We start from the raw sequence: 22,172 nt of genomic DNA on the forward strand, positions 1-22,172 counted from the left end.
TTCTTATTGTTTTAATGAATACGGGGAAACCGTTTTTACGTCCCTTGTGAACCAGTACACATTAACACTTGACGGGCGTGGTCAAATTACTCTGCCCTATGTTCACCTTCATCTACTGGCTACACACCGGTGTTCTCGCTCCGGTGAAGCCTCACGGCGAGTACACAGTGTCGAGACGCACGTTGTCCACTAAATGGACCGTGGCAGGCTGTCAGATTTACGGGATCTCATGATAAAGATGTCACATGACCTGTTACCTTTCAAGAAAACAATTTAGGAGGAGGCTAATGGATGGACGTCTTCACGCCCAGCCGCGATCCATTTGAAACGGCAAAAATAACATGAGTGATTCATCATAATGGGTGGATTTTTTACTTGTAAATGCTACAAATGCTCATCCTTCTCCCCCTTATCATCATCATCATAAAAATCATCATCATTATCATCATCATCATCATCATCTTTACTACCACCATCATCATCATCATCATCATCATCATCATTGCCGTCGACTTATTATCATGGTTGCCGTCGTCATCATCCTCATCGCCATCATCATTGCCTGACCGTTATTGCCATCATCATCGTCATTACATCAACATCATCATGGTTGCCGTCATCATCATTGCCATCATTATCATCATCATTGTGTCATTACATCATCATCATCATCATTACTATCATCATCATGGCTTCCGACGTCATCATCATCACCATCCTCATCCTCATCAGCAGTACCCTTATTGTCATCAATATACTTGCATGCTGAAATGACACGTGAAACTGGCACGTTTTTGCGACGGTATGCTATGCTTGCTTGAACAGACTATTCGGTCAATCTATTGATTGATCTATTGACGCGAGGCATGACCTACTAAGGCAAACGACTACTCCCATGGCAACGGGTAGGTAAGGGCGCAGGTTATAGCCTCATCACGATTATTGATTGACTATATTGTCCTGTATCTGTCGCGTGATACACCATAGCAACACCTCCACACATCACACTGGACTGAAACACGGGGGGTTCGGGTAGGCTATGTACTAGTGATCTTGTGTTAGGCAACAATAGAGTATTGTGGAGTTAGAAAGTTCAGCCCGTAATTGGGTCACACCTGATGTTCGACCAGTATGAGACTACAATATACCTGGTGTTGTAATTGATGTGGCGACCGTCACTGTACCTGTGTAACTGGTTGATCTCTAAAGGGATATTTAGATTCGCCACTCCGAGTTTCAGTTTTAACTGAAATTTGAAATTTACGAGGTAAGTATTATTCCAATTATCCCTCACGTGGGTACAATGTGTGACGTTCAGTTCTGGTGTCCCTTCTTCATGTTGCTGGAATGTTGCGGAGAGGAGCCGCGTAACACCTTACTCATTCTCTCAGATTACCGTGGTATATATAGTCCGTTTGGCTCAAAATTGAACCGATGAATTGCAATCTAACTCGAAAACTAATAAACATAAAATACTCAATGAAACGCTGATCATTATCAAAACATCATACCAACTCTGTGAGTTTTTTGCAGAATTTTTGTCCTAAAAATAATAAAGTTGTTTAACAAACTATCATTAAAATATTGACACAGTTCACTATTTGTTACGAGGGAGGAGTGCAGAGAAAGGGACAGCCAGGTGTTCGAGAAGACCAGTGTCGAGTTAGATTGCAATTCATCGGTCCGCTTTTGAGCCAAACGGACAATTTTATAGTGAGTGTTGGTTGGTTGTTTTGTTGTTTAACGCCGCACTCAGAAATATTCCAGCTATGTGGCGACAGTCTGTACATCATCGAGTCTGGACCAGACAATCCAGTGAGCAATAAATAAGCATCGATCTACGCAATTGGGGTTTAATGACATGTGGCAACCAAGTCAGCGAGACTGGCCCCCCGGTCCTGTTAGTCGCCTACGACAAGCATGGGTTGCTGAAGACCAATTCAGTTTTGGATCTTCACGGGTATAGTGAGTGAACGAGTACATATTAGGTCGTTTTACAAAGTGATTCCAGCGTGATCACATCTGGGGACACCAGAAATGGGCGTTACATGTACACATTGTATGGAGCGAAAGCGTTAACCTTTAGGCCACCCCCTGTCTTAAAATAACGGTAGAACCCACCTTTCCTTGTGTATTTCCCATTCGTCATGCATTGCTTGACATGTACATTTATACATTCCAGCGGACGTGATCTACCTCCGCCAGAACCTGCTTGGTTCCATTCCTAACCAGCACAATGACGGCTTCCTGTTGTCAGAGGGTCAAGGACGAGTTTCAAGCTAAGAACTTTCTACTGGGCTATGAGTACCCGGGTGCGTTCGCGAGGTCAGAGGTGAGTTCCTTTAGCAACATATTTACAACTGCTCAAATATCACATACACCGTAATTCTATAATTTCAACATTTTAGAAACATGCATTAGGATAGATGTGGTCTGCTCACCGGTATCGAATTTACGAGCAGACAGAATTATTCGGTAATTTAGGCCGCAGATTCATAATATCCACATTTTGCAAAAATAGATAAATAGGGCTGACTGTTGAGGGGGAAAAAAACTATTGTGATGGCGATAGTCTATTGCAACATACTATTGCATTATCGATGGTCTATTGCGACCAACTATTGCAATATTATTGCAATAGTCTTTTTTCTCCTTGAATTGTCTCATCTGAAGTAATTTCCCAGATGAATGTATAGTTTATATGAAATAAAGACTAGTAGTTTCAGTCTCTTTTAATAACTGACAAGAAACTTGAAACCCAGATCAGGTAAACAGTTCAAAAATATATATAATGAAGCTGCAAGTCTGCACCTAAACAATAAAAAATAACAAATAGTTTTAATAGTTAATATATAAACAAATAACCATCAGTTACTAAACTATCGATAGTTTTTTGTTTCTACCATCGATTATTTGCTATCGGAGACTCAACAACTGCAATCCATCGATAGTTCGATGCATCGTTTCAGCCCTATAAATAAGAATGGATGTTGAGTACAGTTATAGTTTAGCTTTAGTTAATGTTATATTTGCTCATTCCTTACACGGCGAACTTATGAAAGATATTTACTCAGTGATTTTATAATATGGATATTGACCCATGACATCAGTTTGGTGAAGGTTTCCGTTGTCGGATGATTGGAGATGATTTGGAAAACAGTCAGCTCTTTGTTGGGGATAGTTTGGACGAATTAATAACAGATGGCGTTCATCTTCGATCGATTTTACGTAAAACCATGATAACATTCAAAGGAAATAGGATATTTGGCATAATGGTCCAAACGCTGCTGTGCCAGGGGTGTTACTGTCATACCAATGTGTGCCAATATTTAAAGTAAGTGAGTGAGTATAGTTTTACGCCACTTTTAGCAATATTGCAGCAATATCACTGAGGGGGACACCAGAAATGGGCTTTACACAGTGTGCCCATGTGGCGAATCGAACCCGGGTCTTCGTCGTGACGAGCGGATGTTTTAACTATTAGGTCACCTCACCGCCCCCAATGAATTAGGCCTGTTAGGCCTACTGAGTTTCTGGCAATGAACAGTAGACGAGTAAATCAAGAAGACGCTAGTTTTCCACATCTTTATTTTCACAGTTGCGAAATATTCTCAAGACGTTTTGAGGTTGAACGTACCACAGATGCTTGTATTTACTGTACAAACGTGTCTGCACTGTTTTACTAGGCCACGCAGTTCTCGTGCAATCATGCGACGAGTTTCTTGCGACTTGGTCACGTGACTGAATATGACACTTGTTCGATATACTACTAATTGCCGTACAATGAAATACGAGTTGCGATGACAAAATAACTGAACTTTGTAAAGTGACGGTATATAAGTGTTATAAAACTCTCCTCCTCTATCACGAGGGAAGTAGGATCTCGGAAATCTCTCTCCGGTCTTGCCTTGCGGCTACCCTCTTTAGGCCAGGAACATTAGACATGACATTGGAAAAAAATAGTAGAAAGCTGAATTTTTCAGGAAAGCTTCAGAACATCATTGCCATGTACAAGATACAAAGTTCTGCAAATTCTACCTTTTGGCATTTTAAAAATGGCCGCCAATTTCAAGATGGCCGCCAAAATCATTAAAATAAGTATGCAAACAGACATTTTGTAAATAATTATGCCATGTGATATATCAAATCAAAGCCCATCTCACAGGGATTCAAAATATATTGATATCATGCCTTGTGGCATTTTCAAAATGGCCGCCAATTTCAAAATGGCCGCCAAAATCATTAAAATGATTATGCAAACATACAGTTTGTAAATAATTATGCCATGTCATATATCAAATCAAAGCCCATCTCACAGGGATTCAAAATATATTGATATATATTTCAAAATAGCCGCCAATTTCAAAATGGCCACCATTGTCCTTAAAATAATCAAAATAATCTCACGAAAATATTCTTTTTAATTAACCATACCTTGTGATATATTAAAAGAAAGCCCTTCTCACAAGGAATATAAATATATTACTTTTAACACCGCACATACACAAGACAATAAAATTTGGCATGATAACCACACATTTTATGCTTGTGTTTTGGTACCAGACGTCAAAATGGCTACTCATGGTTGGTTAATCAAAACAGCTGTGGTCACCAAATGTATGGCAAATCACTTGTACAATTATCAATGTCATCATTTTTAGTTAGTAAATTAGTGCAAAGCAATGTGCCCTCAATTCCTGCTCTTCGACAACTGCATGGTCTCCTGCACTCAAAACTTGCATCCACAAGATATCATCTTCAAGACTTTCTCTGGAGCAATTGCTCTATCTGTCTCAATAGGAACAAGGACCCCATCCTTGAATTGCCATCCCCACTCTGTTGGTGAAAGCTCATTCCCTTGCCACTGCTGAACCGTATGGTACACACGGTAGCTGTGGAATTTAGCGGCTGCTAAAGTTTGGGGAAGTGATTCCAGTTTGAAACCTGAAGAGGACACAGAGGCTCGATGAATGGACTTGAAGTACATGTTGTTCGTCCAGTGATGTTGAGTCCACAGCTCTATAGAGTTTAAGCATGAACATCTTTCCAACGTGTGCAATGCCATCATTTGAACTACCAAATTGAAGGAAAACATCCAAGCAATCCCAATTGGACCCCTCCTGGAATAGAGCAAGAGCTTTCTTTTTCCCTGATTGTAGATGGCTGATGCTGTATCACAGCCTGTTATTGCATGAACAAACATCAGATGCTATCATATATTGGGCATGGTTTTCTGTAAAGATCCATGTCATTTGTGGCTTGTGCAATCAACATTACCAACAGGTCCGTGTCGTTCCCCACAACAACAACAGGTGATTGGTTGTCTCTGGCCTTGTTAATTGCAGTTTAAGCAATCAAGCAGTCAGCATCAGCAGGGCTCTGTTGCACAGCTAAATCTTCTCTGGTAAGTCTTCCCTTCAATAATGCGACCTTTGTTCTTCTTGTTGCTCAGAAAAGGTTTTGATGAAGTTGTTACTTTCATGTCTGGCTCAAAAAATGATTGGACATGATATGTTCGGCTGAGCAGATTTTGTGGAACACGCACTGCCGTATCCATCACACACCACTGAAGATGCTGAACCGTAATGTTGAAGCACAAATGACACATGGCTGTCACATATCTGGCTGCATCTAGCATCCGTGGGCCAAGGCAAACTTTGTAGCAGGTGGCCACCGTCAATGACATAATGCGCTCCCTTTGGATGGTCATTGTGGACTTGGACTTGTGATTTCAGTTGATTAGCCAGAACTCTCTTCATTCTTTCGAATCATCTTTAATCAAACAAGGCAGGTGGTTGCTTGGCAAATTCATGAAGTAGGTACAACTTCATCTCTGACTTATCCTCTATCACACAGGTGACTCACATGAATAGCAGCTCAGAGTTTACTTGGACTGGCTCTCCTCTGATTTTGATTTGATTCTTTTCCTCACTGATACTTATCACCTTATCTTTGCGCTTCAACTTTATGTCAGCAAACATCTGACCTGTCATTGCTGAAGCTGCCTTCATTCCTATAGAAACTGATTTCCTATGCAGATGAGCGACTCATGCTCTTCATAGGAGAAAGGAGAAAGATTTTTCAGCCAATGAAAGAATGTTCCATAGTCCGTGTTGTCTCTCATGATGATGCATAAATGAGTCAACATGTTGCTCAGATGTTTGGCCGTGCACTCCTGTGAACCTCTCTAAAGCATCACATATTGGTATGCACTGAGGCATTGCATGGACCCATTTGTCGAGATATACTGTCAGTTATACCACGACCACGAGCCATGCCACCACAGATCTTCAGCAGTCGCATCAGATCTTGCTCGATCACTTGGTCAGTGAAGTTGCCTCTCCAGAATTTGGCAGTTCTACGGATGGTGAAGTGCCCTTGTTCTGTGTAGGCCTTGAACTGATCTGGTGACATAATGTCCTTCAGGTTTTTCATTTCTTCCAAATACAGACGTGCAGATTTGGCAAGATGACCAGCAACATGTAATAAGGGAATCCTCTTGCTGACAGACGCAGATGTAGATTTCAGTCTCCTGTGCGCTCTGCGCGAATGAACTGCTGAATCAATGACACTTGTTCCTAATAGTCTATCCAAAGTGTACCTGTCCTGCTTTTTTATGAGACTTTGATGTTAGTCTTCAAATCATCAACGGTTTCAGCTAGCCGTATGCTATTGTCCTGGTTTTGAGAGTCAAGGGAGCCAATATCGCATTCGCCACCTAACAAACTGCCATGTACGGTACAAAGCTTTTCCACATTCAAAGAATCAAGAACATCTGTTGATTGCAGTAGGATGGACATGATAGCCGCAGATGACAGCAGATGACTTCGAAGTGCACGGGCATAAGCATGGCCTGTCTGCATGTGGATTACAGAATTAGGTGCATAAACAGTTGCCCAAAGATCTTCCAAGCCGCTTCCACCCATCACATATATAATTGAACCCATATATGACATGTATTCATGTAAATGAAACCATCCTAATTAAAGGACAACCCTGTTGAGCTGTGGATGTGCCGATTCCACAATTTCTGCTGCTTTAATGTAGAGGGGCTGGTCAAATGTTACTGGACAATTCCCAAGATGTTGGTTTTCTGCCAACAACTGTACAAACGCTAGAGCAGAGTAGATGGTGTTGGGCCTTCATGGGTCCTGGTTGACAAATGGCAAAATCTGAATTTTGCTTCTTTCGTTGTTGTCTCCAGTTACAGTTGACTGCATAAATCTGCTCCATGATGGACGTTGTGAGAGTGGAATATCAAGTGAAAAACTTGATAGCCATAGATTGTCCAAAGGTTTCGTCAACCGAAGAACTGGCACATTTGGTTTGGGTAGTTCAATTGGTCCAATCTTGACAGACTGTAGGCCCGATGTAGAAGGTTTGTGGTATACCTTGACAGGGATCTTTGTGCCCTCAGCTGCTACGTCAGTTGATGTCATGATTTGAGTGGAGCGAGGTATAGATATCTGAATGGGCTCTTTCCTGACTGGCTTCACACATGCAATTCCACCTAAAACATGCCACATACCAAAGCCAATGGTAGTGCTAACATTGATATCAGCATTGTCAAATATGAAATTGACAAGCTCACCCTCAATATCCAAAAATTTGTTGCCTGAAAGAAGTGCGTAATACAAGCGTTGGACCTCTCTTTATTCATCAGCAAAGGAAATGCTTCTCAGGATATCAACCTATTCTCTGCTTTCTTACTTGCGGTTAATGTAAGGGGATATATATTTGATGTCTGGTACCAAAAGCACAAACATAAAATGTGTGGTTATCATGCCATAACTAATTGTCTTATGTTTGTGCGGTGTTAAAAGTAATATATTTAGATTCCTTGTGAGAAGGGCTTTCTTTTAATATATCACAAGGTATGGTTAATTAAAAGAAATATTTTCGTGAGATTATTTTGATTATTTTAAGGACAATTGTGGCCATTTTGAAATTGGCGGCCATTTTGAAATATATATCAATATATTTTGAATCCCTGTGAGATGGGCTTTGATTTGATATATGACATGGCATAATTATTTACAAACTGTATGTTTGCATAATCATTTTAATGATTTTGGCGGCCATCTTGAAATTGGCGGCCATTTTTAAAATGCCACAAGGTAGAATTTGCAGAACTTTGTATCTTGTACATGGCAATGATGTTCTGAAGCTTTCCTGAAAAATTCAGCTTTCTACTATTTTTTCCAATGTTACCTATTGTTTGTGTCTAATGCTCCTGGCCTATCTTGCCAGGTCACACTTCCTCCATTACAACCGGACCCGTGAAGATCCGGGTTAGAATTGATCTTCAGCAACCCATGCTTGTTGTAAGAGGCGACTAACGGGATCAGGTGGTCAGGCTTTCTGACTTTGTTGAAACATGTCACCGTATCCCAATTGTGTAAATCGATGCCCATGCTGTTGATCACTGGATTGTCTGGTGCAGACTCGATTATTTACAGACCACCGCCATATAGCTGGAATATTGCTGAGTCCGGCATTAAAACAATCAAACTCACTCACTCACTCCTAAGAGGCGACTAACGGGATCTCGCTGACTTGGTTGACACATGTCATCGGTTCCCAATTGCGCAGATCGATGCTCATGCTGTTGATCACCGGATTGTCTGGTCCAGACTCGACTTTTTACAGACCGCAGCCATATAGCTCGAATATTGCTGAGTGTGGCGTAAAACTAAACTCACTCACTCACTCACCAACCCACCCGCTCACACACTTACGCATTCACTCACTCACTCGCTCACTCACTGATTACTTTCAGTGGAAGACGGGCCCCTGTGTGATCTACCTGGTCTGGAGAGCCATATGGTTCCTCTACCACGTCTCTATATTCGGTCTGAGAGCCTACCTGACCCGGTTTCTGTCCAGCAGCGTGGAGAACGAGCCAAAGTTTCTCATCTTCTTGACCACGTGGGCCTACATACTCCTCGTCATCACCAACACCGTGGACTTCATCATCTCTGTGTACTACTACATCGAACGCAAGAAGGAACTCCGAGGTATTTAGACAACCTGGTTTGTCTGACAATCTTAAATGTTCCTTCCCCAAACTATTATTACCCTATATTTCAGGGTTTTTTCCTCTCTAACAATTTTTCATCTCGAGTCACAGATTCCAAAAGTGTCCACGTGGTGCATCAGCATCAAGTGTATTTAAATACATTTGTCACCTTCTTGAAAACACAACATAAAAAACTTCCATTCCAACTAGAGATTCTTGTTGTAGTTTCTATGACCTTAACTGCCATTTCATGAAATACATATTTTTTTGTGTATTGTACGAGTTTCATATAACTTGAGAAACGGTGGGGTGGCCTAGTGGGCCGAAACCCACATATGTTTAATGTATGAAACTCTTTTCTGGTGTCCCCCGCCGCGATATTGCTGGAATATTGCTAAAAGCGACGTAAAACTAAACTCACACACACAGGCGTACCTTAAATTCATATACAGTTGAAAACAGTTATGTCGACTTCGAAGGGACCTAGTACATACTACGAGTTATCTAATGTTCGACACAACCGAAACCGGTATGAATAGAGAATAAAATTCAAAGGGGCTAAGCTTTTACAACAGGAAGAACAACAACCTTCTTAGCGCTCGGTACGCACGCACGCACGCACGCACGCACACACACATACACACGTGCCATAGAGTCGATATACAGTCGAAAACCATTGTGTCGACTTTGAAGGGACCTAGTAAATATTACGAGCTATCCGATGTTCGACACAACCGAAAACCATATGAATAAAGAATGAAAATTTAATTTAATTCAAATGGGCCAAGCTTTTACAGCCTTAAGATCTACGCATCAAACGATGTTAGTGTGTATGCAATATTCATGTAGACCCATTTCATCTCGCCCCACCTCTTTTCTCTATCACATTTATCAACCCATTTTACGACCGATTCTACCCTATCTTATCTTACAGTTCCTATGTATTTATTGCGCAGGACAGGAAGGAGTCAACGCGTGGTACAACAAAGTTTTGTGGGTATTGTCCAACCTGACCAATACAGCAGCGTTCGTGGTCAGCCTGCTGTACTGGGCGCTGATACATGACTGTAAGTATAACTGACCTCCACGCTGTCACACTCAAGTGACCAGTGAAAATCCGCGTTAGAATTGATCTTCAGTAACCCATGCTTGTCGTAAGAGGCCACTAACGGGATCGGGTGGTAAGGCTCGTTGACTGGGTTGACACATGTCATCGTATCCTAATTACGGAGATCTATGCTCATGCTGTGAACACTGGATTGTCTGGTCCAGACTTGATTATTTACAGACCACCGCCATATAGCTGGAATATTGCTTAGAGCGGCGTAAAAGTAAATTCACTCACTCACTCTCACTCAAGTCATACGACCCCGGTGTTCTGTTTATTGTTTTACACCGCACTCAGCAATAGTCCAGCTATATGGCGGCGGTCTGTAAATAATCGAGTCAGGACCAGACAATCCAGTGATCAACAGCATGAGCATCGATCTGCGCAAGTGGGAACTGATGACATGTGTCAGCCAAGTCAGCGAACCTGACCACCCGATCCTGTTAGTCGCCTCTTACGACAAACATGGGTTACTGAAGGTCACTATTCTAACCCGGACCTTCACGGGTAGAGTGATAATACAGGCTCTTATACCTCTGAAGATATCAATTTAAAAAAACCCAAACCCAAATAGTTCTTGATTCAAAACCTCAAACGTCCCAATTCTCATCCCGTTTCATAGCTTGTAACTATTCCTCAATTTTCCCAAGCAAATCTTAATCGCCACCTACGTCAACGCCTACCTCAATAAAGTAAAATAGCAGCAATATAATGAGACCACCTCCATCTCAAGTGACATTTGCACACCTGTGAGAATGCACGGACGGGTGAGGTTATCACCTCAGGTGTCAGGTAGTTATCTTAGGCGATGGACCGTTTCATATATGCATGACTACACACGCATATTTTCAAGGTTTGTCATCGTCTTACCTGTTAAATTCAGGCTGATCATTGTATCAGTTACGAAAGGCTAGATGAAGGGTGGGTCTGTGTTATTTTGATAAATGATATTTTCACAGCTTTTCTTATCGTATTAATTAAATAAAGCCATAAAAGCATTGTTCGAGTATTTCCAGTGGGTAGTTAGTTGTATGTCACACAAAGGACATATACAAATGTGTAGACTAGAGTTGGAGATTTCACATCAATACTGTAAAAAAATTGTGTCAGTTATGTTGTTGTAAGGGACTAAAAATTACAATGGGTCGACAGGATTTGGGTCTCTCACTTCAATACCTTAAACTGAATATTCCAGTGCTCTAATCAGAAAACATATAAAACATTGTTTCTTTCAAATTTCTATAGTTAATATACAATGTTGCATAGTGATCAAAGGCAGTCAAAGAAGTTCTTTGAGAGGCATTTTAGAAGTTGTGAAGATGAAGTAAAACTAAGTTCTATGGATAGTCAACTTCTTTATTGCAATGAGTGCGACGTTTCGGTGTAGGTACTAACACCGTTATCAAGCAAGTGATACAACAATTTAAAGCAAGGAGAATATATACATAGCTGCATAGTGAGTATATACAATTAACAAGGTTGATGTACATTGGATATTTGATAAGTGATTTGAGCAGAGGAGGTTGAAGTACAGAGTGATTGATTGTGATTAGAGTTGAGTTTATAAATTGATGAGTTTGACGTACAATGGGATGATGATAAGTAAGTAGGTTGAAGTACACTAGTTGCGATTGCAAGCACAAAGGGGAGCAGTCAAAGAAGTTCCAATTTGTATACAGTCTCCCCTGGCTATAACGTCACCATTTGTCCAGAAAGACGTATGGTGTATTAACCAGGGTGGCATTATAAGCAGAGAAGCCAAATCTGTCGATCAAACATTAGTACCCTAAAATATAATAAACAATGTCCAAAGTAGTTAGGTGTTTGCAAAGAAGTTTGTTTGAAAACGTCCCTCATCGTAGATTGCTTGCTGCGTAGTGAGATAGATGGGAGTTTGTCCATTAAATCAGAACATATGTTCCTGTTGCCGGGATCATCGCCTGACAAAGACTCGAAAGTCTCATGACAGTATTCGTGAGCTTTCTAGCCTCACTGAATTGGGGACCCGTGAAGATCCGAGTTCGGATTTGTCTTCAGCAACCTATACTTGACGTCAGAGGCGACTAACGGGATCAGGTGGTCAGGTTCGCTAACTTGGTTGACACATCTCATCGTATCCCAACTGCGTAGATCGATGCTCATGTTGTTGATCACTGGATTATCTGATCGATTATTTAAAGACCACCGCCATGTAGCTCGGATATTTCTGAGTGCAGCGTTAAACAAACAAACAAACAAACAACAAACAAACAAACAATCACTGAATCAAGGTGGCCCGGGCAGGCCGGCATGGTCACTGTCACTCAGGGCGGTCACATCTTGGGAACCTTCATCACACTCTTTCACAGAAACCACGATCAGAGAGAGCATTGCACGTCTTGGTTGAGCGGTCAGTGTGAACCATGTATTCCCCGGTCATCCAGTTAACTTTATCGATGGCTGATTTGACACGGCTGACTAGACTTGCCAGAGGCATGTCATCGTCTTGGATACTCTCGTCAAGGTTGTCATCAGTTATCGTAAATATTTTGTGACCGAGCATCAGAGAACCAGATGTAGTGTTTCTAGGTCGGTATGTTTGTCTCAGCCTCGTATTAACAGGATTATTGTGCTCTTCAGTGACCTTGTCCTTATTGCTTACGGTGTCACTAAACGTTCCCCCTTTGATAGGACATTCCATACTGTGGACAAGTGGGCACCTAACTGATGACTGAAATGAGGATGGACGGCTGCATGTTTAATATCTCTCTCCTGGTTCACATCTATTGCTAGACACTCTCTTTTACCTTTTAGTAGTAGACTAGTACTTTTACTAGTTTCACTAAATATTTTGAGTCCAATCAGATAACCCCCCCCCCCCCAATTTTTTAAAACAAAAATATAAAAATAATTAAAAAAATAATAAAAAAATAAAAAAATAAAATAAAAATAAATAATTTTTTAAATGATAATACTAAAATAAATAAATCAATTGAAAAAATAATTTAAGAAATAATTAAAATATACAACAAATAATGATAATATTAAAAAATAATAAAAATTATCAACCAATGATAAAAAGCCTCACTAAACTATGTACACACATTAAATATTTAGCTGATCAATGCAGCTGTTTTGCTAAGCCGACCGATTGGCATAAATCTTGGCATTACAACCAGGGAGGGTAAAGAAACAATTATTCTAAAAAAAATTAGGCGTTCTAGATAGCTTGGTGTTATGTCCAGGGAATTTCAGTAGGTGGAAATCCGTTCTGGCAAATTCTGGCGTTGACGTTGTAACCAGGGTGCTCCGTATATAAAACCTTGTTAATGTCATGCCACACACGACTGGACACGTAAGGTCACGCGTACTCATGCCGGGCCCCATCATTTATAGAAATCTTAACCATACTCAACGTAAATATGGGAGAGTCACGCTTATAGTTATGTTGACAGCCGCGGGTGACCCAGATAAACAAGGCTAAGCCAGCTGTCGGTCATTTAGCAGCCAACGTCAGTGTTTCGCACGATAAATGGCCTTGTCAATAGAGCGGAGATTTTCGGAACTGTCAATATTTCATAAAATCAATGTTACGGTATTATCACTCAGCCCGTATACAGATCATGTCATGTATATATGAAGGAACACAGATATAGATCATGTCGTGTATATATGAAGGAACACAATTAATTGTAGTTACAGAGATTGCTCTACTGAGCCTAGTGGTTAAAGCATTCGCCCCTTTCCGTAACCTCCAAGAACATTCTTAACTACTCGCGTCATTCCGGATGGCGTCTCGTACCCCTGTCGTGGCCATCTTTACGACTAGGCCCTGCCTAAGCGCAAACGGGCATGGAGATGAAAATAGTCTCGAACTATTACCAAGGAATGATAACTCTGAATTTCAAAACATGGCTCCTAGAATATCTTATATCCCGTGGGCAAAACAGCAATAGTCATTCCCTTTGTAAATATGTTTCAGTGTTTAAAGTTTCTGATCCTTTAGCTCAGTTTATGTTTAAATTGTGCTTTGCATAGTTTAGCGAAGTTTCAACGGTGCCGCCATTTTCATGCTTCGAAATGCGATTTACTACGCGCGATTTGATTGGTTTGCCACGATTCTTGGCAATAATGGCGTACGATTGGGGTACGAGACTTCTTGTAGGTCACGGAAATAAGCGAGAAGTTACGAATGCTCCGAGAAGATTCTCGCTATTCGGCTTGTCCCGGAATAACACGAGTGGGTCACGAATGCATTCGCTCGTCACGCCGTTTTTGTCACCATGATGCTGGAATTTACGCACTGAACCTTTTCACCAGCCGGTTCTTTTCTTTTGTCATAACTGTTGACAAAAAATGACAAACTGACAATAAATACCACATCAGTCAATATTGCTTCATTGTTGATAGAAATTAGTTTTCGGTCCCATATGGCACAGCGACCATTAAATAGTTGAGTATACATACAATTGTTGGTTTTCTTCGATCGTGTGTTGTGTTGTATCGTGATAATATATCATTAATAATCATCACTATTATACATGCTCTGGACCCATCGACTTGAGAGCTTCGTTCTAAGCCTGATTTGTATTGTATAGATGTCCAAATAGATTACAGAGTTTGACTAACAGCTGGTCTCTGAAATGAACATATTTTTCAGACAAAAAGTTCACAATAAAATAAAAGAATATATAATGAAAAGGAGCCATGAGACTTTCTTCATTTCCTGACGCTGTAGAAATCTAGACTTGCCACATTTTCTAGACTTACGTGGGCTTTCTTGGATATATTAGCTTCCGGGTCTGTAGGACTGAATAATTATAGAGTGTACAATCCTGTGAAATGTTTGTAGTCTTGGTTTTCCCGCTACTTCGGAGACAATAAGCTATGGCGTCTATCCTCCTTTGGCACAGAAACTGCCCAGTTTAACGAAAATCATATTATCCTGTTTTAATTATTCATTTATGATGTATTTATATGTATGTAAGCCATAATGACACTTTGTATTGAATTAAAATATATGTATGTTCTCTATATCGTTTTGTATGATTTATGAGAATAGAATCCTGTTCTGTTCAAGTGGCGAGGTGATCGGGGTATTTATTGTAATGATAAACACCCTGGATACACGAAGATGGTATTACTGCATCTTTCAACACAACATCTGTGAAAATCCATGTTGGTCGTAAGAGGCAAGATCAGGTGGTAAGGCTCGCTGACTTGGTTCACACATGTCATCGTATCCCAATTGCGTAGATCCATGCTCATGCTGTTGATCACTGGATTGTCTGGTCCAGACTCGATTATTTACAGACCGCCTCCATATAGCTGGAATATTGCTGAGTGCGGCGTAAAACTGACCTCACTCACTCACTTCAACATACATGTATACTGACCAGCAAAAGAAACGCAATTCAAGAAATCAAAACAGTTGTGTTAAAGTATCAAATCCAAACTCATGCTGAAAAAGTATAATTTTCATGAATTGTGAGTTGCGTTTTTATTGCTGGTCAGTATATACAACACCACTAAATAACTGACACAACCCTGCTATTTCCAGATTCAAGGGTTTTCCAGGCCACAGCTACATCAGCTTCTTCACCCATGGCGCCAACATCATCTACGTCGTGCTCAACCTCCTGGTGACGGCTGTACCGGTGCGGCTGCTCCATTTCTACCATGCAGTTATTTTGGCCATCATCTACGGCGTCTTCAACGCCGTGTACGTCCTATCAGGTGGCTCCAACGATGTCGGCGAGCCCTTCGTCTATGGTGTCCTAGACTGGAACAAGAACCCGGGCATGAGCGCCGCGGTATCCGTCGGTTCGGCCATTGCTGCTATCATCTTACACTGCGTGGTGTACTTCATACACCTGCTGAGAGTCTGTATTGCACAGAGGACTACCCGGGATACATCCCCAGGGGACCTTCCCATGGCCTAGGTGTGTTAGGAAGGTCATTTCCCGCAGGATCTTCATTCGTCTCTCAGATTAGATACTGCATACTTATAGTAATAAATGAGGCCACTTACATAGCGCTGAACTCCACGCCGCGGGAACATGCTCTAAGCGCCTACAACATGCTGGATATTATTACCCAAGCTGCCTGTGAGGCGTTAGAAGGATTAACCTTTCCACCGGGTACCCATTTTCTGCTGAGTTCACTTATACAAGGATCTTACCCTTCTGGATCTTAACACAGTTCTCAGATGTGATAGTCTTTCTGATACAGAACAACTATGCAAGTATACCGAAGAAGGATATATATACTGAGGGAAAAAAATAAGGGATCACATGAAAGCACGCATGCTCCCTTATTTTCCCCCTCAGTATATTTAATTATTTATTTAGTTTAAGACCAGGTTCTGTGTTTGTTTTCAATGCGAGTTGATACTGACTGTAAACGACGCGAATGTACAGAGACAAAAATATGACATTGAATGGAAGATCGACATAGAGACGAGTCTTTCAAGATGTAAGCGACAGTATGTTCAGAATATGCCAAGTCAAAACATTGATTACACAACAGTCTCGTTTCCTGTTGACTGGGTTCCGTCCTATTTCGCAACTTAGTACAATAACCAGTCCAGCATTTTGAGAACAATTCATTTAACTGGATACATAAATATTAATCAGTATTATTTGATACATCTAAGCACATTGCAACACTACGCTCTATATAAACGCTGCAAACATGTCGTGCAGCGCGCTCTGTCGTGCAGCGAGCACTGACAAACAGAAACCTGGAAATCTCAAAACGAGGCTCTGCCGCTAGAAACCTTTGGCGGTCTGGTACGGACTTGATATTATATCACATTGTGCGTTACAGAACTACACTGAATAAGCGCAAAGAACATAAGGTGTAACCAGTGAGCCAGATGCTTTGTGAATCATTTTACGACCTCATCAAACTTGGGCTGTCTGTCACGTCTTAGTTAAGGTCATGTTGCCTACACCTCGCCATAAATTATAGATATACGATGTTATTAAAGTTTGAAATTAAAATTCATTTGTAAATACCATTTTCTTATGCAACAAGAAATTGGAATTCAGTGTAACCATAGTTGTTTGTGATGTCTAGTTTCACTTTCACACGACAACATTCGGATCGGCTGAAATGTAGGTTATTGTCTGAATAGGTTAATGAGACTCATGTTTCGGTTTGGTAAGTTATATCAGTTACTTATTTAAAACTAGTTGATGGTGATAAACACCTAAATATATCAAGATTTTGCTGGGGAGCTGAGTAAAAATTGAAATGCGAAATGAGTGAGTGAGTGAGTGAGTGAGTATTGCTTAACGCCGCATCATCATTCGCGGCGAGTATGTGAAATGCAAAAAATTTCAATAATCTGACTCTGTGCCATAGTTGCGCATGGCAACCAGTTTCCGTCAACTTTATGGAACACGGGGAGTCTCATACTTAGACTAACAACTAAATTCGAGTTGGTACAGAATTTACAATATCATATCCAAAACAAACTCTACCACAAAAGTGATTTGAAACATCAGCTAAACCTTGATCTTCAAAAAACACATCAACTAAAACTTGCCGAATTCTTTTGATGTAATGATTGAAGGACACACTTTTTGTCCTCAATAATTATTACATTTTCTTTAATTAAATCTATCAATAAATCTTTATGCTGCTCTTCAAAGTTGTTTATTCTCACCCTTTGGGGTGTAGCCATGTTCAAAACGTACTCTTCAAACCGTAAAAGCAACTGCTGTTCACTGATGTTGACGTTCCATGCTACTTTACCATGTGCTTTGACAGGAAGTGCCAACTGAGCATGCTCAAACATGGATTTTCACAAATTCAGGAGTGGAAAATCAGTGAAACGTAATTAATACATTTAAACCTGGTCGGAATGCTAGTTTATCTAAACTACATTTCCATATTACCGTTAGACCAATGGACTGAACCTGGTCTCGGAAAAACCTGCTTCGAACTTACGGCCCCTAGTCTCGGAAATGAACATATTTTACAGAAAAAAAACCAGTTCATAATAATAAATATAAAATGTAATAAAAAGGAGCCCTGAGACTTTCTTCATTTTCAGAGACTCTATCTGCTGTAATCTAGACTTGCCACACATTCTAGATTTGCATGGGCTACATTGGATATATATATTTTTTTCAGGTCTGTACGACAGACTATTCTCATACTGTTCAGGTGTAATTTCAAACGTCATTTTAAGAAGAAATTTCAAACAGACACGTATGTATTTTATGTAATGTAAATGTAATTTCAAACAGAAACGTATGTATTTTATGTAATGTAAATGTAATTTCAAACAGAAACGTATGTATTTTATGTAATGTAAATGTAATTTCAAACAGAAACGTATGCATTTTATGTAATGTAAATGTAATTTCAAACAGAAACGTATGTATTTTATGTAATGTAAATGTAATTTCAAACAGACACGTATGTATTTTATGTAATGTAAATGTAATTTCAAACAGACACGTATGTATTTTATGTAATGTAAATGTAATTTCAAACAGAAACGTATGTATTTTATGTAATGTAAATGTAATTTCAAACAGACACGTATGTATTTTATGTAATGTAAATGTAATTTCAAACAGAAACATGTATTTTATGTAATGTAAATGTAATTTCAAACAGAAACGTATGTATTTTATGTAATGTTAATGTAATTTCAAACAGAAACGTATGTATTTTATGTAATGGAAATGTTGTGGTGCCGTGATCCATATTGTTCAGATGAGTGGATATTTTAAATAAATTTCTTAAACGGACTGAAAATGGATATTAAGCTATTGCAGGACAGAGATGAAATCATTTTGATAGCCAACAAGATACACAACTTTAGGCATTCTAGCATGCATTATATTATATTTCAGCAATGAATGTCTTGACCGAACACAGAGAATGCATTACCACAGAAAATACATAACAAGTCATCTTCCAGGAAACGATTTTGAAGTTTGCTGAATGATTTGGAAAACACGTTAACTTATGTTATTTGTTTACATTTGAACAACCATGACCCGTCAACATACATACTACCGTCTACAACATATATCTACAATAGATGTTGAAAGAGATTCAAGATCGATGCTCATGTTGTTGATCACTGGATTGTCTGGTCCAGACCGCCGCCTTATAGCTGGAATATTGCTGAGTGCGGCGTTAAACAACAAACTAAATAAACAAAGACCGTGTTTCAAACATTGTATCTACATGAAGTCCCTTCATCTGACCGTTGTGATGCTTGTTTGAAAATATTTTATTCAATGTTAAAATGGATTGGGCACAAGTTATGTAACTTATTACCGCCCGCTCCCATCAGAAACATGAACAATAATGAATGGACGTAATGAATGGACATAATAATATTAAGACATATTATCTAAAGATATTTTCATTAATAGTATTTGGCAGAGCAGAGGTTGCCGTAAAGAATGGTACATGTATTAATGTCTAAGTGAACATTTTGATAAGTTCAAAGTCTTGCTTCAGATCAAAACGGCAACTGACAAATTTTTGACATTTTAAAAAGAAATTGGTAGCATCTTCCACATGAGCACCACAATTGCAAGCACTACTCTATGATAGATTAACACGAAACAGATCTGCATGTAATGAACTACACGAATGTCTTAACTTCGTGTGTAGTATATTTGTCTTTCTTTCACCAAATAGAAAATATTTTGGAACCTTGTCATTTTTTCCAGATAACTTTGATTTAAACGATGATAATGAATTTGTACATTTTTTGTAGAGGAGAGAGCATTCCATAAAATTGCAGAATCATAAATAAATAACTTCCGGAGAATTGAGGTGCGATATTTAGGAACAGATAAATCCGATCATATTTGATGCTGTGAAATTGGTCACTGATCAGTGGCTAATTATAAATGACAATGGCTAGTTAAAGGCACACTATCACGCCACACTTCTCTAAAAATCAATAATGCATTTCTCTCATTAATTATAACTATCAGCCCCAGCGAAGCTACCATATCATTTATTTTAAAAAATAGGTTTTAAGATTACAATATGAATTTAAAAAGTTCGAATGAATTAATGCAACGTTGCATTAAATTGAGTTTCGCGACCGAACTTTACTTCAAACGAACCACATAGACTTATGTTCCTTGGAACGCTCTCTACGAATATCCTATAATGCAACTTGTGATTTAGGCCAGTTCGGCAAACACCAACAACACAGCGTGCGACAGTTTTCAATGTTCGGAGCAATCGTTCACATTCCACATATGGCAAGTGTCATCTGTTTGGAAGCTGTTCGCCTCGAAGTTTCAATTATCGATTTCAGGCAAGTCGTAAGGGATAATAAGTCTTTTTTTTTTTTTTATCAATATATTACATAATATTGTCGAAAAAGTTTGACATTGTGCCTTTAAAAATGATATTTTGAACCAAACAAAGTATTTTCAGGAAAACGTTTTGTTGGTAATCCAACATATGTTACCATTCACAGGCGTGACGTGCTGATTTCTTTAAGAGTTTTTATTCATTTTTTGCTCAGTTATTTCTCGGTCGATATTCATTTAACGATGATCGATATCTATAATCTATATCGCCAGCCAGCCTTATAGAATACAACTGTTAATTATGTCACATTACCTTGTTCAATGTCGGTTTCACATCGATTGATTTTCAGTAAGCTTATTGTTCCAACTTGGGACATACCTAGTGCTACATTCACGCGATATAATGGAAACATTCTCATCTTGTGTTTATATATAACACCAAGGGTTGTTTAGTTGGGGAATAATCCGACTATAGCCGAGTGTTCACGTAGATGAGGTTTCACGTCCAACGTTTGGGTTCCAGTCGGAACCGGAATTTTCTGTTTCTTTGTTTCCTTTGGATTGTTTCATCAACTGTTCTGAATAAAATCCTGTAAATATCAGTAAAAGCGCGTTGCTTTCATCTTACATCAATCCAGATTACAAGTACCAAATCCTTCACTTGACTCCAATCCTAGTGCAGAAGTACTATCTTCCCAGCATGAGTGCTCAACACTGACCAGGTACATGGTAACCAACAGCCGCTTTGATCCGTTAGTGAGTGATAAACCACCTTGAGGCCAGACCAATTTCTTTTCTTGTTTTACGGATTTTTGTCCTCAGAAAACCTAAAGGCAGGAGGAAAAAATAGAAATAAAAATCAGCAGTCAAAGTAATACTCCTTTTAAATACTAAAAGTATTTTTACTTTTGGCAATTTATAAAGTATATATGGGGCAGAAAACAATCCAAAAACATTTTCTTGCACATTTACATTTTTGGCCAATAAAAATATTAACATTTTATTTTTTGACCGGCAGATCCGTAAAACAAGAAATATAATTGCTCTGGCCTAATTGCTACAAAATCATATTGTCAATCTCAAATAGCCGATCCAGAAACAGCACCTGGTTCGGGCCATTACCACAACTGGCACAAGTGAGTGAGTGAGTTGCGTTTTACTCCTCTTTAGGAATATTCAACCAATATCACAGCCGGAGACGCCAGAAATGATCTTCACCCGTTGTACCCATGTAGGGAATCGAATCCGGGTCTTCAGAGCTTCGAGCGAAAGCGTTAAGCATTAGGCTACCCCACCACCCCATTAACAGTAGAACGCCAGCAATATCCCATAAACCATCCTCGATAATCTCCAGGGTATACGTTACGACCACTCTCCACTATACCATGGATGCATCCACGGCTTGGCCCGATTATTTTATTACCTCCCTTTGCTGGCTTTTTATCCAATCAGGTGCCTACGCTGGGAAGTTGAGCGAACCAATCACAACTCACTTTCGCTTCATAAATTATCTAACTGTTTAAACTTGGCAACACAATTGATGCACAGGTACTCTGAAAGAGGAAGAAGGGGTTCTTTCATATATGTTTTTAAAGTTTTAGATCTGTCAATTTGTCTGTATTATTTCCCCCCAAAATCTGAGTGGCACTGCGAACAAACCTTCGTGACTGCGACCGCTATCTTTGTTGACACTGGCAAGCTCGGATGTAACCGAGGCTTCGCTGATTGGCTACTGTGAGAATACGGAGCCAGCAAAGGG

The 22,172-nt window shown here is 39.7% G+C and overlaps 2 protein-coding genes across 5 annotated transcripts in view; one reads left to right on the forward strand and one right to left on the reverse strand.

Moving 5' to 3' along the window:
* LOC124277875 overlaps window positions 1-16,076 on the forward strand; it is a 62,305-nt gene extending 46,229 nt beyond the window's left edge. For 3 of the 4 annotated variants that reach the window (XM_046713596.1, XM_046713597.1, XM_046713599.1), the window contains exons 2-5: window positions 2,183-2,332; window positions 8,780-9,017; window positions 9,976-10,086; window positions 15,667-16,076. In XM_046713596.1, the coding sequence (XP_046569552.1) occupies window positions 2,237-2,332; window positions 8,780-9,017; window positions 9,976-10,086; window positions 15,667-15,752 (531 nt within the window). In that variant the 5' untranslated portion in view covers window positions 2,183-2,236 and the 3' untranslated portion in view covers window positions 15,753-16,076. Of the gene's footprint in view, window positions 1-1,026; window positions 1,268-2,182; window positions 2,333-8,779; window positions 9,018-9,975; window positions 10,087-15,666 lie in introns of those variants that run through there. The other variant, XM_046713598.1, reaches the window with a different exon arrangement.
* Window positions 16,077-21,210: 5,134 nt separating this feature from the next.
* Window positions 21,211-22,172, reverse strand: part of LOC124277873 (solute carrier family 43 member 3-like) — a 31,147-nt gene continuing 30,185 nt past the window's right edge. Inside the window, exon 11 of the mRNA XM_046713594.1 lies at window positions 21,211-21,240. Coding sequence (XP_046569550.1) covers window positions 21,232-21,240 — 9 coding nt within the window. The 3' untranslated portion in view covers window positions 21,211-21,231. The remainder of the gene's footprint in view (window positions 21,241-22,172) is intronic.

The sequence above is a fragment of the Haliotis rubra genome, unplaced genomic scaffold, assembly GCF_003918875.1.
Source record: "Haliotis rubra isolate DU_JTF1 unplaced genomic scaffold, ASM391887v1 Scf229, whole genome shotgun sequence".
Taxonomy (NCBI): Eukaryota; Metazoa; Mollusca; class Gastropoda; order Lepetellida; family Haliotidae; genus Haliotis; species Haliotis rubra.